Here is a 17,086-nt window from a genome sequence, read left to right on the forward strand (position 1 = left end):
CCTGAGTGTGGCGTTACTACTCCGTCGTGACAGTTCATATACATACGTGTTATCAAATTAAATGTTATCCAATTAAAACGTAAGGTATATTTTGATTAAAAACTGAAATAATAATTTTTATTTAAAATCTTAATTTAATTTTGTAAATGACTTACAGATCACAATCATAGAATCCATTGACGAAGAGATCGATACTGGTGACGATCTCATGTTCCCCACCAAAACCAAGGTCTGTCATTACACGTGCTTTGTGTAACTCGAGCCTGGCTCCGGATATTTGTATATCCAGTGGTCTGAACACTGAACACTCTTTAAGGGTCATCTATATAGCAGAATAATGTAGAACTTCAAACACGAATAAATATCTAAAGATTTGCACAAAAATAGTCATGTAGTATACCAAAATGTTTGTTCAGACATGTAGTTTCTTACAATAGCCGTAGATGCTATCAGTTTCTTCTTTATAGTTACTTTGTGGAATAATTCAAAGTCAAGCAAATGATCACACCGGAAAAATAGCCCAGCTGTTATGCTCACAAGAGTCTATAGCACAGGGTAGGAGTATTTGTTTGACAGGATTTTACGTAATGTACGTATAAATGGATTATTTTGTTTTGATCTTGAAATGCAAATGGCGTCTGTGAATAATATTATTTCAATCAATACAAATTCTCCTATATCATACTTTTAAGACATCTGTTCATAGTAAGAAGGACCTTTAAAAGTCAAACTGTTAAACTGTGAGGTTATGGCCTTTTTCAGAAATAGGCATATTTTTATGGCGCGAGAAGGATGTCATAATTAAATATTTTTGCCTAGGCATAAATCGAATATTGCCTAGGCTGAGATATTTTTGCCTAAGCAATATTCGATTTTTTGCCTAGGCAGAAATAATTTTGCCTAGGCAATATTTTATTTTGCCTACGCAAAAATATTTAATTATGACATCCTTTCCGCGCCATATATTTTACCCCAAACTCAACTGCAGTTGAACATTTTTTTTCTTCTAAAAACCGTCTTGCCATTTCTAGAGTCCTTTGTACTGTCTAATAAGAGCATTTTTGATGCTTTAAATACCTCCTTTTATTTGTGTGATCATTCACGACCGCCATTTGCATTTCAAGGTCAAAACAAAAGCAGTGTTTATAATATAATAAAGTAAAATCTGGTCAAACCAATGCTCATAATTTGTACTTTAGACACTTGTGAGAAAACGACATGGCTAGTTTGTACAATATATGCCATACAATTGTCCCCATGAAACATGCATTTTCGTATGTTGTATTGAAATTTACAAACAGCTTAACAAATTACAGGTCAACAGCAAGTCCAATGGTTTGCCATAATACCCTCTAAAGGTTATCAAGTTACTTCTGTTAAATTGCACTATAGTAGGAATTTATAGGCTTGTAAAATATCACCGTTTTTGCTGGATTTGCTGTTTAGATACCCCTAAACTAAGCTGCTGGATTCTGTAGCCTGTCTGTACCCACATATCACACATCACGAATGTTTTTTTTTCACATGCTTGCTTCAGCTGTCTCTTTGGAATTCGAAAGTTAAAAGTCTTCCATTGGTCTATTGCCTCCTATTCCCCTGTAAATAGCACAGGGACATGATAATTTGTTACAGTCTACGTGTATTTGGACCTTTCTTAGTGAATTTATCACACTTTCGGACGCTTTCGGGGCCGGGCTAGATTAAAATTTGGTAAAAATGAGCGCAGTGATGACATTGGGATTTCGTGTAATTATCTTGTTATAACGAGATAGTTAACGCGTTTTAACGAAATAAAAATATTGTTTACCATTTCTAAATGTCCCTACTATGATAGGTTTCCGTACTATTCAGTAAATTAATTGTTTTTATTTCTTCAGTAATAGGTAACTTTCAAATAAGGACAGCGTGCCTAAATTTACCTTTCTTTTGTCATTTTTCGCACCATTTAACTAGAAGCTTGAATCCCTAGGGCAACACACGACGGTGATATTCCATGTACATTTGTGAGTGAACGTGTCCCGTCCCCCCGCGGCTATGGCCATTATCTAGGTAGAACATCTAAATGTATCGATATCGGTATCAATTTAAATCAAACAATATTTATACAAACCACGTTAGGGATCATTAGAGTCGGGGAAACGCATGCTACAATATATTTAACGAGCGGTATTTATTGTCAATAAAGGCACGTTTCTCTCGGTTATTATAGATACCGTGTATGTATTTGTTCTCAACCCAAACGATCTATTTAGATGAGATTTATTATATTTGAAAACAAACAATATACATTTTAAATAATTTCTTCTGAATTTTAAGGACAAAATTGAAACATCTAGGCATATCAAACGCATTTTAACATATCTAACGTTTTGAACAAACCAGCAGAAAAACGAGAGAAGTTAGCGTATTATTGACAATTTCATTCTTTATTTTTTCATTGATTCCTTATCAACTATTCTCAATCTGTCGCCTGCCATTGATCACAGATTAATCTCTCAGATAACTCGTGCGCCATTTTGAAGCATGGCGGATGTCCCGGTTTGCACGTGTCACTTCCGGTCGATGATTTCTGATGGAGAACAAATAACCACTAGCGAGGTATTCTGAAGTTTGGATTGTCCGAAAAAATATATAAGGTAATTCTGCTACTTTACCATTTTGAAATTAACAATATTTTTTAATGATTAAATTTTAATTACCATTAGAAGTATTATGAATACATATTGTTATATATATACTTTGTATACAAATTAAAAACTTTGTGCTAATTGTATGTTTGATGTATTTTGTCTGGATTTGGATTATGGTATTTTTTTTCAGTTAGATCTCTCAGAATATTTTGTTATTTATTAAAGCTTAATACATCACGTACATATTCAAACGTACGCTAAGTGGATACAAAAACCGTGTAAACCCTGTGGGTCCTGTACTTAACCACTGCTACAAGCTACTGTATAACTTCAAATGATTTGAGCGACAGTATAAATATATTTGTATATATATACAAATGTATGTAGTGAATATTTCATTCAGTTTGTACATTGTTATATAAGTATGTTATTTGCGTTACCGTTTTCATTCAAATGAGCTGTATAATTAGTACGTGTTGTAAACTAGTGAAACCTTTGACGGTTCCTGTGATATTTTTGTGAAATTACAAATTTGCTAAACAAACCTGCTACTAAGACCACACAGATCTATAAGGTATAACCCGGGGTTCTTCATCTCGACATTGTGTTTTATAGACGATTACCAGGATCACACACATGTGTCCAAGTCCACAGATAATCAAACAGATGCTCCATTACTCATACAATTGATCCACAAGTCCGTCCAGTCATTTTAATACACATACACAGACTGTAGCACGTGGTGCCTCCGTCTTTACTAAATCATTGATTATAGTATACATGTGCACATCACGTTTCATAATAAAAGCATATCGATTAAGCACAAGCATATTTGTGATTGAACAAGACCTTGCAGAGCAAAATTATTGTCTTCTTGTTGCCTTAGTTATGTTACTCTTGTTATTTTCTATCGGTTAGTTTGAAAGAAAACTTTATTTGGTCTTGAAATTCGTCCTTTGTTGGCTAAAAAAAGGGGGTATTTGGTCTTGTAATTCGTCCTTGGTTAGCTGAAAAAAGGGTATTTGGTATTGTAATCTGTCCTTAGTTAGCTGAACAAATGTATTCGGTCTTGTAATTCGTCTTTGGCGGGCTGAAAAATGTATTTGGTCTTAAATATCGTCCTAGGTTAGCTGGAAAAAGGTATGTGGTCTTATAATTCGTCTTTGGATAGCTGCAAAAAGGTATTTGGTATTGTTATTCTTCCTTGGTTAGCTGAAAAAATGTGTTTGGTCTTGTGATTCGTCCTTGGTTAGGTGAGGGAAACTGATGTTTGGTATTGACATTTGGGCTTCGTCTAGGTTTATAGAGTATGATTTTGGTCTTTACATTCGTCCTTAGTTTAGATTAAACAATGGTATTTGGCCGTGACTTTCATTTTTGTTAAGCTTGAAGGATAATAATATTTCGTCCCTGGTTAATTTGAAGTATCATATCATTTTGTCTTGACAGTTGTCCTTGGTTTGTTCGAAGAAGCATGCCATTTAGTCTTGACATTCGACCTTGGTTAGTTCGAAGAAACATGCCATTTTGTCCTAGAATTCGTCCTTGGTTAATTTGAAGAAGCAGGCCATTTGTCATGACATTTGTCTTATTTTCTTGAAGCAGTTTTATTTTTGGACTTGGTTTCTTCTTGGTTTGTGTAGGTTTGATAATTCAATTATTGAATAAAAAGGTGTAAGAATAAAAATAGTATGATATTTGATCTTGATATTCGAGCTTTCTTAAGGTTTATGTAAATTCCAAGGGTTCACATGCCCTACCTTGTTTCAATGTGAATTTTTAATGTACAATTTCACAAGTACTTAGAACAAAAGACGGTTATTCTTTGAAGAAAACTATTCATTCCTATATTTTTCGATAATCTGTCGTCTATGACGTCTAAGAAAGACCATGCTTTTTCTCAGTACGGGAAATAAGAATAAATATTATAGGTATAATATATACACTTAAATAATGACTAAATTTGAGTAAGAGATAAGGTATAGATACTTTCAAAGGATTGCAACCACAGCGATTGTGAAATGGCTCCTTCTATCTTACCGTTTATATCAAGATTCATTTAACTTTAATTTTATTTTCATCTTGTTTGCAGGAAAAATGCATATTTCAAATATAAACAGCAATCCCTGAAGTCTTGAAGAAATGACCAGATCAGAAGATTGGCTTTGAAACGACAATTTACCGGAAGTGACACACTAAGCACGTGACATGGGGGGAAGGATGTACCAGAAAACTGTTTTGGGCACAGTAGTCGTTGTTTCCTTTGTCTGGTTTTCAATAACAATACTAATTGTTATGTACCACGAGGAACTGATGAAATCTCGCAGACTTCGAGAATATAACCAGGAATTTGATCGTCTTGATGAAATACATAACTTAGGGACCATTTTGGGCAAAGAATCTAATATATATCCCGATAATAAAAATCAATTAAAAATTAAACATGAAAATAAATATAATGAAATGAAAAATCTGACAATGAACACAGATAAAACAAAAGATCACAAATTAATTGTAGGAAATATTAACAAAAATAAAAAGTAGCCTCTCAATAATGATATAGTGAATCAGCTTCCAAGAAAGAAATCGCAGTTTATTCAGAAATTAAAAAATGCTGTCCAAGTAGATCCACCTGACGTTGACAAAGCCAACATCGACGAGGATACGAAAAGTGACAAGACAAAACATGACCAAGAGGAAGAACGAGTGGTTGGAAAAGAAAACATGGCGGCTGATAAACCGGAAGTTCCAGAAATCAACAATAACAAAGTTCCTGAGGGTCCACAGAAACCAGAAGTAAAGGAACAACAATATGATCAGGAGAAAGAACAGAAACAGGAACCTAAAATCAAAGAACAAATACTGATTAAACAGTCAGGGGAAGACCAGAAAAATGAGCAAGAACTTATAGAACAGCAACAGCAGGAACAGCTACAGGAAAATGCAATCAAGATGGCGGAGGAGGTAAATCCGATGGATATGGTTTTAAAACAGATCCAGAACGTTATCAAGGACGTCAATGTGGGGAACCCAGTAAATCTAGGGAAGAAGAATAAAAAACCGACGTTTGTCAACCCCCTGGGCTTAGATTTTGACTCTATAGAACCACGAGCAGCACCAGGCGCCCCAGGTAGGATATTTATAAATGTTATACTGCATCCGTACCTATTTTGGTTGTTTTATGATTTTGGCGACTTTCGTGTTGAAAGCCATTCACTTAATGATTATTCACTAATAATGGTTTGTATGATTTTTTATCTACAATAGGCACTGTGGTTGTGCCAATTCATCATTACAATAATATGTGTAAATTCTGTAATAATCTATTATTAGAGTTTGCCAACATAAATAGGTTTACACTAGTCCGAAATATTGAATATTTATATCATTGCAGCGAGTAGTTCATTAAAAACATGGTATTAATATGATAGTTTAGTCTTTCTTTCTCTTAAGCATATGAGTACATTCTTAGCATTTTACCTTTTTGAGTATAATGGCCAGAATACGTGTTCACGATGATCTTGGCGTATTTTTATGTATGATGTTCTCAGAATGGAATTGACAATAAATGTTAGCAACTGAGGTCTTATATTAACGGTTTTCATGTGGTTAAACGAATAGGATCTACGATATCAACACACTTCAGTACAAAAAATACTGATAGTGTGATTAATTGATATAACTATTTACCTGTCTGTTTTAATTGATATAACCATATACCAGTCTGTTTTAACGGATATAACTATATACTTGTCTGTTTTAATTGATATAACTATATACCAGTCTGTTTTAATTGATATAACTATATACGGTCTGTTTTAATTGATATAACAATATACTTGTCTGTTTTAATTGGTATAACTATATAATTTGTAAAGAAAAAAAACGTGTGAAATTTCTTTTGACCTTTGACCTTTGATATTACACGAAAGAAACTTGATTTTTGTATGTTTAAAATCGGTAGGTAATTATCATTAATACGATAATGACGGAAAACAGTCGCCAATATCTCCCTTATTACGATTAGGACAGTGAAAACAAATCAATGTATTTTTTTGATTTTTTTTGATCCCGAATTCAAATTGAGAGTCGTTTCCCTGAAAACTGGATATATTTTTTACGTGAATATCGTAGTAACTGGCCATGGTGATCTAGTCGAGTATTGGGAATATTATTGAGTTATAAATCATGACATTTGTCGGGTTGACAATATACAAATTACTTATATACACAATGTATACATAAATACACAATACAAAACCACACGTGTTATAAAAGGCATATAAAGCATGCATCAAACACACTTTCTGGTTACAATAAATGGCTATATACATGTATAGATTAATATTCTGATACTAGCTAGCTTGGGAATATAAATCAACTTTAATAATATCTACTAAAGTAAATGCAAATTTATACTGCATATATTATTATCATTTAGAAATGTATATATATATACACCAAGCTGATTTATCAAACGGGGCATCATAAACTTACTGTTCGTAGTTAAATTTACACTTCACAGATTACCGTCAGATATTTTCAGTCTGTTTTTATACTACAAAAGCTGTTTTGTGTGTTTTTTACCTGGAAGAGCTTCATTTAATCAGGATCATGTAAATGTTTGACAAAAATTAGAATTTTATCTGATGCGATGTGCATTGATAGTCTTGTCAGTATTATCATATCAAAACAGCTTTAATGGGAAACCGCATCATTAACTTTAGAAATAAACTGCTTCAATTTATAATCTTTGTGCAAATATAAGCATTTTACATTTTTGCATCAGACAAGTCGTTTTGTAGGAAGAAAGTATTCATAAAAAAACTTTTTACTTATTATACTACATATAGATCACGGAAAGTTTGGGTCTTTATATATATTTTCTTTTAAACAGGTGAAATGGGATACTCCTATGTAATCGAAAAAAAGAATTTACCTCCAGCTGAGAAAGATAAATATGAAGAGATGTTCGAGGACCATCAGTTTAGTAAATACGTAAGCGACATGATATCCGTGAGGCGGCGGCTTCCGGATAAAAGATTACAAAGGTACGGAAATGTTACTAGCCTGACTATGACAATAACAAATTATTTGTATATTTAGATACATTTACTATATGAAGAGCAGAATTCATTAATCTCAATTTCACGGAGACCGCGTGCAATGTCTAAAATTAAAATGGCAAACATCGTGTTCTCAGTGGGAATTTCTATTGTGAAATTAGACTTGTTCGATGCTCTTTGGTAGTTCCTTTGTTGTCATACTGGTTCTCATTTTGAGAGGCTGACATAAGATATGACATATTTACGTGGTAGTCATCGGTAATCCGAACGACACTTACCGGTCCAGAGCTAAACTCTTTTTCAAGTCTTCGTATAATTTCTTTCGTATTAAAAAAACAAAAAAAAGAAGGAAAAAAAGAAAGAAAAAAGAGAGAAGGATGTTAGATAAAACCAAAAAAGAAAAAAAAGAGAAAAAAAAGGGAAAAAAAAGAAAGAAAAACAAACGTTTTGAAGCATTTTGGTAAATAAATTTCAGGTAACCCGCATCGGCAGATTGCCTGCGGCTTATACGAAAGTTATATCCATATATTTACACTTGCAAAGTTTTGTCACTATATAACAATACCAGACCGATTTGTTTACCATTCTTGCATGGAAACATTGACCTTTGAACTTGCGTATGAAAATATGACAGGGTACGTGAACTACTTTCGCCAAGCACATGGCTTTGTTTACATTTACAATTTAAGTTACAAAGGGCTATTTTTTATTTGAAATCTAACATGTTTGACAATATTAAATATGATAATCTATCAAAATGTTTTTTTTTATTTATGTTAATATCATAATAAAAAACAGAACTATTTTTTACCGCGGAAAAAAAGTCTCAATTTGTTGTGAAGCGTCACCATTGGCTGTTCTAATAATTGACTCCTCCCACTGTGTCCGACTTTTATATGATTCTTTTTTTATTTACAAGGAAAAACTATTGTAATCACAAAGACTTATAGAAACAACATCCGTAAGTGTAAATATAGGGATTGGATTTCACTTTTATGTTAACCATGCTTTTATGGAGCAATTCCTCTAAGAATATATTCTAAATGGGGCGCTAGCGCGCCCCTTTAGAATATATTCTTAGAGGAATTGCTCCATAAAAGCATGGTTAACATAAAAGTGAAATCCAATCCCTATATATTTATATACTTTTATTTTAAGTTCGTAAAGTGTTCGGATGCTGTATCTTTAATCTATTGTATTACCTTTAGCAGTCAACATTTATGTCTTACATCTGTGTGTAAACAACGTATTATCCGCAACAATTTACGTAGAGTATCCCATAGATTCCATTGGACTCCGTCAGATTGTCCGTAAATGACATTTCCAAAAATGACGTTTCATGAAAAAAATTCGATTAGTCTACTGGCAATATATAGGAAATTACGATAAATTTAACACGTTTATTGTTTTATCGAATTTGACATCCAGTGAAACCGATCATTTCCATTGCAATTAATCTCGACTTGAAATTTTAGATAAAGAGTTTAATGTAAGCTTGTGCCTGTGTTTATTTCAGTTGCAAAGATGTGGTTTATGACAAACCACTGCCAAGTACAAGCATTATCATCTGTTTCCATAACGAGGCGTGGTCCGTTCTTTTACGGACAGTTTGGAGTATCATGGACCGATCTCCGTTAAATCTGATCAAGGACATTATTCTTGTCGACGACTTTTCATCTTCTGGTAAGAATGAGCATTTGACAATGTCATAAAGATAATCTACCTTAAAATCAAACGTTTCAGCGGAGCCCAAATTTTGTGGTTATATCAATTCGTAGTTAAGTGAACTAATTGGATAAACCAAAATTTACTAGCTCGAAAATTAATGATTTTGCAGTATCGTCTAATATTTTTCGCCTTACCACATTTTATGGATAATGAATTCAGGAGCATTGTCAATTCATTCATTGGAAATTCTTTAGCAAACTTATCTCGAGTTTTTACGACCTCTAAAATTAATGATGTTGCATTATCATCTAAGTATTTTTTTGTCTTACTACATTTTATTGGTAATCAGTTCAGGAACATTGTCAATTTATTTATTGGGAATTCTTTAGCAAACTTAGCTCCAGTAATATTGTGCGGTTTTGATTATGTATGAACTGCTTAGATTTCACGCGAAATTTGAATGCTATTAGTGAATTTTGGGGGTACCAATAATCCACGAAATCAGATGCCCAAGGAAATTAATTTAATTGAAAACTAAGCTCGATTTCCATTATTACAAATGATTTTATATATTGGTTGAAGGAAATGCATGTTATCTAAGTGTTAAAACTATGTTTTAATTTTCAACCATAAGGAGCGAAAACTTTTAGCTTTAATCTATGTTGTTTTCATGTCTTTTCGTTGTGCTTTATTTCCCTCAACATTTAAGACTTTGGATTTTAATATATTTACAGATGAATTACAAAAACCACTGGAGGATTATATGGCCAAATTAAAAATCGTCAAAATCGTGCGAACAAAAAAGAGAGAGGGTCTGATTCGGGCCCGCTTATTAGGCTACTCGGTAGCGACAGGAGATGTTCTCACATTTTTAGACTCACATTGTGAATGCTTTCACGGTAAGTTAACCACGGCGGTTGTGACGTGTGTTGGGATCTAGCTGATCAGGAAAGTTTCCGGTTATGTTGTACCATATTGTCTTTTATTTCTGATTCTCACCTCACTGTTTTTGTTTCCTTTTTCTGTACCAATTTTCATTTTTTTATATCATATCAAATAGTCGGCCTGTTATTCAGTGAATGCCATTCAGATATTGATTGTGACGTCAAAATACGGACGGTGACGTGACGTCATGAATTGTGAATCGTACAACAAATGGTTTTCTCCGTTCGATTACACTCAGTTTTCTGAGTTATGTGATAAAAAAGTATAGCAAAAGAAGCTTCTTAATACTCGTGCTCATATGAAATTAAAAGTCATTTTCATATATTTACATTCCTAATGTGGTTTGCTGATATGAACATACCAAGTGAAAACAACAATCATATGATCATGAATACACTATGAAAACCGTATGAAAACATTGTCTCTCGTGCTGATTTTCCACACATAACATCAGAAAAATATCAATACGCTTGAAAAATAGTCCTCGTTTCATTTCCGTAAATTATGTTTTCTTTCTAATCTATTTACATAAATTAAATCTAATTTACACAAATTATTGTATTCGATGTTATTTCATGTCTCTTTGTTTTAAATAACAAGCAAAAAATAAATAAATAAACTACTGCAAACTGCGGAGCGGAAGGACACGGTAAACGATGGTGCATAGGCGGGATCTCCCGGCTGTTCTAATAATTTGGCGTTTCGTCGTATACATGACAAATTTTTCTTTTAATAAAATTTCTCGTTTTTTTCGATATACAGTTTTTAAATCAAGGTTATGTAAATATATGAATTGAATAGATTTTTTTAATTTTCATTGCGGCTATGAATACCAGTAGCTAGCTACATATCCTCCGAGGCGCGCGGTACCGCGCGCCTCGGAGGATATGTAGCTAGCTACTGGTATTCATAGCCGCAATGAAAATTAAAAAAATCTATTCAATCCATATTAACATCTGCCCCATTATTTTCGGATTTCGGCATCAAGTGTAATACGCTTATATAACATATATTATAAGTCTTGGTGTTTGTCAGAATTAAAAATAAACAACTATCTTAGTAATGTGATAAAAAGAAAAATACATGAATAAGAAAAAAAACACCTGTCTATGCAATTAATTTTGTCGAATTTTTCCTCCAATCAAAGGTTGGCTCGAACCTCTATTAACGAGAATAGCAGAGAATCAGACTCGAGCAGTTACTCCTGTTATAAACTCCATTGGACTCCATGCGTTCGGGGTGGACCAAAATCAGGCTCGCGACATTGGGATTCTCCATCTTGAAAATCTTTCATTCCACTGGGACAGAATTCCTGAGCGGGAAAAAAAGCGGCGGACTTCCCCCACCGACCCATACAGGTGAGTACCTAGAAGAACCGGATACAAATATACCCCTGGTTGGTATTATGTAGTAAGTTTATGAGGTCTTGAGGACGCTTCGTCTCCTACAAAGAATGATTAGGACTGATTGAAAAATGGAATAATCTGTTGTTTAGTTTTATATAAAACCAAAAGATACATACCACGCCTCTCAAATAGTTAAACATTCTCTTTTTAACGTTTAAATTCGAAGTGATGTTATTAATTACACAGAGAATTGTATCCTTCTCCATCTCAATATTTATTACGTTAAGGTCGTTCTTGTTGGCGACCATTGTTTAGGACGCTTTTAACATTTTGTTGTGTTAATAGATGAATTTTCATACGGGGAGTGCACTTTTATCGATATTTTTGTGAGGAAGTTGTTTTTGTGTGTTTGTTTGTTTCCCGGGTTTATAGCCCAATGAACGGTCAGGGTCATTTTAAGGCGGAGTCTCCTTGTAGTAGTTGGTGACTACCTCATTTAACAACATATGGATGGCCCATCGCATGCCATCCACAGCAATTAGGGTTAAGTGTCTTGCCCAAGGACACAACCACGGCATCACAGACTGATCAGTTTCTTAGCTTCCCGAGAAACACAACCCGGCACTGGTAGGGAGCGTTGAACCGCGCACCTCGGATCTTCGCCCGAGGAAACGTGAATGACGCTCTAACCGACAGAGCTATCGCGGCACCTATGTGAGAAAGTAGCATAAACTATGTGTTCATAATGTTCATAATTTGTCAAATATAAAATGTCGATATTATATCATGTTGAATAAATATACAATGGACTGTACTCTTTGACTGCAGATCCCCTACAATGGCTGGCGGTATATTTGCTATTTCTAAGGCATATTTCGAGCACATAGGGTTATATGATGCTGGTATGGAGATTTGGGGTGCTGAGAATGTGGAGATGTCTATTCGGGTGAGTTTTCAATTATCTATCTTTAATTTTCACTACAATTATATATGAGATGTCTTGTAAAGGGAATGTCAAAGGGAATGTCAAAGGGAATGTCGTCAGGCGACCACAGAATCGATGACGTCAAACAACCACCAATTTGCTGACGTCAGCGGTCTTAGTCACTGTTACTGGGAATACACGAACTAATGTTAGAAGTCTGAAGTTAAATTAATCATTACCACTAGATTTGTTTATACTTATAAGAAATGAATAAATGTTTAATAAATCGTGCCATGTCTTAAATGATATGATTCGTTGCCTTCCCAGACAAATTATTACACAGCTCTACCATCATCTGTCATCAATAATGTGGCCACAAGGACATTCACGACATCTGCATTTATCATCTGCATGAGTAAAATGAGTAAAAAGAGAGGTTTCGAAATAACAATATATATACAATGTTGTTTTACTTGACTCTGATACGAGTAATACTGAATGCAAGTATGGTATTGAATGGTCCGTGTATATTTTAAAGGACAAGCAAAAATTAAATTTATACAACTGTACAATGTGATTTTACAAGCGACTAAAGTGTTAAAGTGATGAAATTGACTCCGTGAAGAAAAAAAAAATGGCCGCCATGACGTCGTATCCGATTTTTTACCTTAATTGTGATAACTCCTTTAATGGCCCTATATAATTATACTTGTACTCATTAACACATTGATAGTACATCTCTTCGTAGCTATGGACTTGTGGCGGCTCTATAGAGCTACATCCTTGCTCGCACGTGGCGCACGTGTTCAGGTATAAGAGCCCGTACAGTTGGGGTAGAGACCCTCAGGTGATCCTAAAGAAGAATACTTTACGGGTGGCGGAGGTGTGGCTGGACGAACATAGGTTCCATTTTTATGAGGAGATGCAGTACAGACTGGTACGTGACACAAATAATTTAGTAGCACCAGTTTTAGTAGTTTGTTTATTGTGAATATCAAATAATTTGAAAACTGAAAGTTGGTAGGAATAGGGATATATAGAATCAAAATAGGGAAAGGATATTGTCCCATCTATAGTCAGAGCATATATCGAATCTTGAATATAAATCTGCATCAGATCGCTCTTTCTTCCTTTTATATTTCTCCAGTGATGTTAAGGGCCAACAGTGTCTGTAAATCAAGAGTAAAAGCTGTGAAAACCATGAGCCTAAACAGAAACATTCGTTTTATGGTCTACACCATGATCTTATTTGAAAATATTTTAATTCTTTATGCGATGTGATGTCATACGTGTTTCATGCTTGTTGGTATGCCCAATGTTCTGTTGTCACCACTTTTATCTCTCATTTGACATTACGTCCTTGATTTGACCTTTGTATATCAGCTATTGTCAAAGAAACATACGACGCTAACTCTTCCGTAGCACCTGGTCTTATTTATCATGAGTCTCCATACAAATCTTTATTTTGTTTGTATTTTGCCATCGTTCAATCGATTTTGAGTTTGAATTATACTTTCGTTATTATGTCATTATTCTTTGTTGTTTTCGTACAAATCATTCTTTTTATCCTATTGTCTTAGTTATTAAATATCCTAAGCCATTTTTCATGCGCACAACTTGTCCTAGTCGGACATACCCAGTACATTATCAACAAACCGTATTCTTTCTATCTTTAGGGTAACTTCGGCGACGTGTCAGAACGGAAGGCTTTAAGGCAAAGACTGCAATGTAAACCTTTCTCCTGGTATATTCAAAATGTCTACCCAGAGGCGAAAATTCCGGAAGCTGTTCTTTATTCTGGGGAGGTGAGTGGAATATTATCTTTTGTGTTGTGAACAAAAAGTTTCAGGCATACGTTCCAACTATTGGTTGCCTTTTAAGTGGCTGTTGTTTCTTGATGAGGTTTTGACTTAAAGAGATTATCTTTGGTTCGTAGATAATTCGAGTAAACTTTTGAGTCTAGATATATCATGGGCACTAGACTGCAGAATACTTTTCATTAGCATCTTGGCATGACACTTTCTAGTATCTTTACTTAATCAGCCCTTATTTGGCATAGTCTCCAAAGACAACCAAATGTTGGCAGTTGCTCGAAAACATCACTAGATTTTCAGGAATAATTGAACGCGGAGCTGCTCTTATAACACCTGAACGTACAACGTCACTAAGTACGACTCGGCCATGATAAACAGCGATGAAAGTTCCACGGGAAAATCATTATTAACACGGCCTCTTCGATGCCGATACTAGCAATAGTAATCTTGAATACGCGAATACATTTCTTCCGAAAGCTGTAAAAAGTCTTCAATCAGCATAATTTGCACAACTGAAAATAGAAAGTGGAATAGTCTACTACTGCAAATCAAGTTAAGAATACACATATGTTGTATAATTGATAAAAAACTGCTCTTAAAACAGTTTTACATATTAAGCGGATGTAGCACACGGGTTTAGCTCAAGTTTAGAGATGGACCATTTGTGAAGCCCTCGCTGACGTGTCGATGATTTAGCTCTTATTGTATGTCTACTAGATATGCTAATGTCAATAGTATGTCAATTACAGTGAGTGATTTTATAACATTAAATACAAGTGTACCAGAGCGCATGGTTTTCAAATCCAAATCTCTGTTTTCGCTAGGGATCGAACGCGGTACATCAGGATTTCTAGTCTTACGCTCAACTGATCGAGCAAAAGAGAATTTCTCTCTAGCCGCTAGTATTTACCAAGGTTATATGAGTTTGAAGTATGAAAAAAGATACATTACGTACGTCATTCCTAGTTCTTAATCAAATCATTGTTATTTAAACTTGTCGGTGGTACACTGTTTATCCTCCAGATCCGTAATGTAGCTTATGACCGGTGTATGGATACTATGGGTGTGACGCCTACATTTCCCAGGGCACAACAGTGTCACGGACTTGGTGGAAACCAGGTAAGCGACATAAAAACTGGACTGATAGTTTACACAAAATAACAAACATGAAGATAAATGTACAAAATTAACATCTGTTGCATATAAGGGTTGTTTGTCAACTGTAAAAGTCATCCCAGTTTTACCTGATGATGATATAGCCCAAGGTGAGGTCCGATTAAAGCTTGCTCTTATCAGATCACAACCCGTAGCGAACAGTACTGATGACTGTGGTAGATCGAAATAAATTCCTCACTTTAGCCTGAACCTTTGTACTGTCTTGTCATTGGACACATAGCTTTGTGTTTTATTGGGTTTGATGTCTGAGAGGGGGTCACATGTCAAAAAGAGAGAGGAAGACAGGAAAGACCAAGGGGTGACCAAACATAGCATGGGTTGTAAAAAAGAAAATTGATAATAGGTAGCCGCGCGGTGTTTGTCTTGTTTCGGCGAGGTTGAATCCTCCGAGAATGTTACTATACAGTATGTGATATACATACACGACTTTTACTTTTGCAGTACTTTCGGTATTACCAAAATGGCAATGTAAAAATGAATAAAAATTGCCTGGTTGTGAGAGAGACGGGGAATCTGGTCACGTGGAACACCTGTTTTGAAACACCTTTACAATTGTGGGACTATACAGAAGTGAGTATCCAAATCTCGGAATTAAATGTAGAATCCTGCATCAAGGTTATAATCTCAACATTATTGTGAAGAAAGTAGTGGGCGCTAGAGTATAATGAGAAAATGTAGTGTTCGAAGATTTTATTTGTTTGGATTATTATGACAGTTATTTATAGATTTTCTTCAAACCTGATACCAATGTTAAAATAACCCTAGGAGCTAGGCCATGTTTGAGTGCCATTTTTGCCGAATGTTATATGGTAGCGTTTTCCCCTAAACTAAAAACGTCGTTTTCCGCCGGTTTTCGTGAAAATCCCGGAAGAGTTATTAACATTTTTTTCCTTCATGCTTGATTAAATGCGATAAGGACTTGGCCAATTCGATTGCCAGTTTGGTCCTAATTACTAGCACCAGAGATATACAGTCGACATTAGTTGTTCACATGATCACTAGCTTGTTTGAGGTGCACCATACCTCCGATGTAATTTGCCTTATATATTTTTACTTCAGGATGCCCATCTAGTATTAAGAGGAAAAAATCTCTGTCTTGATTTGACGGAAGGAAAGCAGAAAATACAGTTAAACCCTTGTTCATCTTCAAGAACTCAGAAGTGGACATGGACTAGAAATCTGAAAGATCTCATTTCCGGGAAAATGTCATATGCAGGAACTGGTGTCGGAAACAAATTCATACAATTATAATTAAATTTCTATTCTTTTACGCAGAATGCAGATTGGTTGAGATTTTTTTCATACCTCCGCAAATGGCGCGAAAAATGTGACGCCACAATACGGCCAATGACACTGCGTATTGATTTGTGAAAAATAAACCCTTATAAGATCAGTTAAATTGTATATAAAACATGCTTTGATTTAAAAATCAATTTCAAAAATTAATTATAAGCGTTGATGTCAATTATGTTTTAGTTTCATAGAGGTATGAAAAAAACACTTTTGTAAGAATCCG

General features: G+C 34.6%; 1 protein-coding gene across 1 annotated transcript; it reads left to right on the forward strand.

The window, feature by feature from the left end:
• Positions 1–2,471: 2,471 nt before the first annotated feature.
• Positions 2,472–16,847, forward strand: LOC117344300 (polypeptide N-acetylgalactosaminyltransferase 1-like). The gene is made up of 12 exons (XM_033907005.1): positions 2,472–2,636; positions 4,723–5,760; positions 7,528–7,681; positions 9,213–9,379; positions 10,099–10,263; positions 11,457–11,667; positions 12,484–12,601; positions 13,329–13,517; positions 14,257–14,385; positions 15,418–15,513; positions 16,012–16,140; positions 16,630–16,847. The coding sequence occupies exons 2-12, from the start codon at positions 5,355–5,357 to the stop codon at positions 16,819–16,821; spliced, it is 1,956 nt and encodes a 651-aa protein (XP_033762896.1). The 5' UTR covers positions 2,472–2,636; positions 4,723–5,354; the 3' UTR covers positions 16,822–16,847.
• Positions 16,848–17,086: the final 239 nt, after the last annotated feature.

The sequence above is a fragment of the Pecten maximus genome, chromosome 15 (genome assembly GCF_902652985.1).
Source record: "Pecten maximus chromosome 15, xPecMax1.1, whole genome shotgun sequence".
NCBI classification, from domain to species: domain Eukaryota; kingdom Metazoa; phylum Mollusca; class Bivalvia; order Pectinida; family Pectinidae; genus Pecten; species Pecten maximus.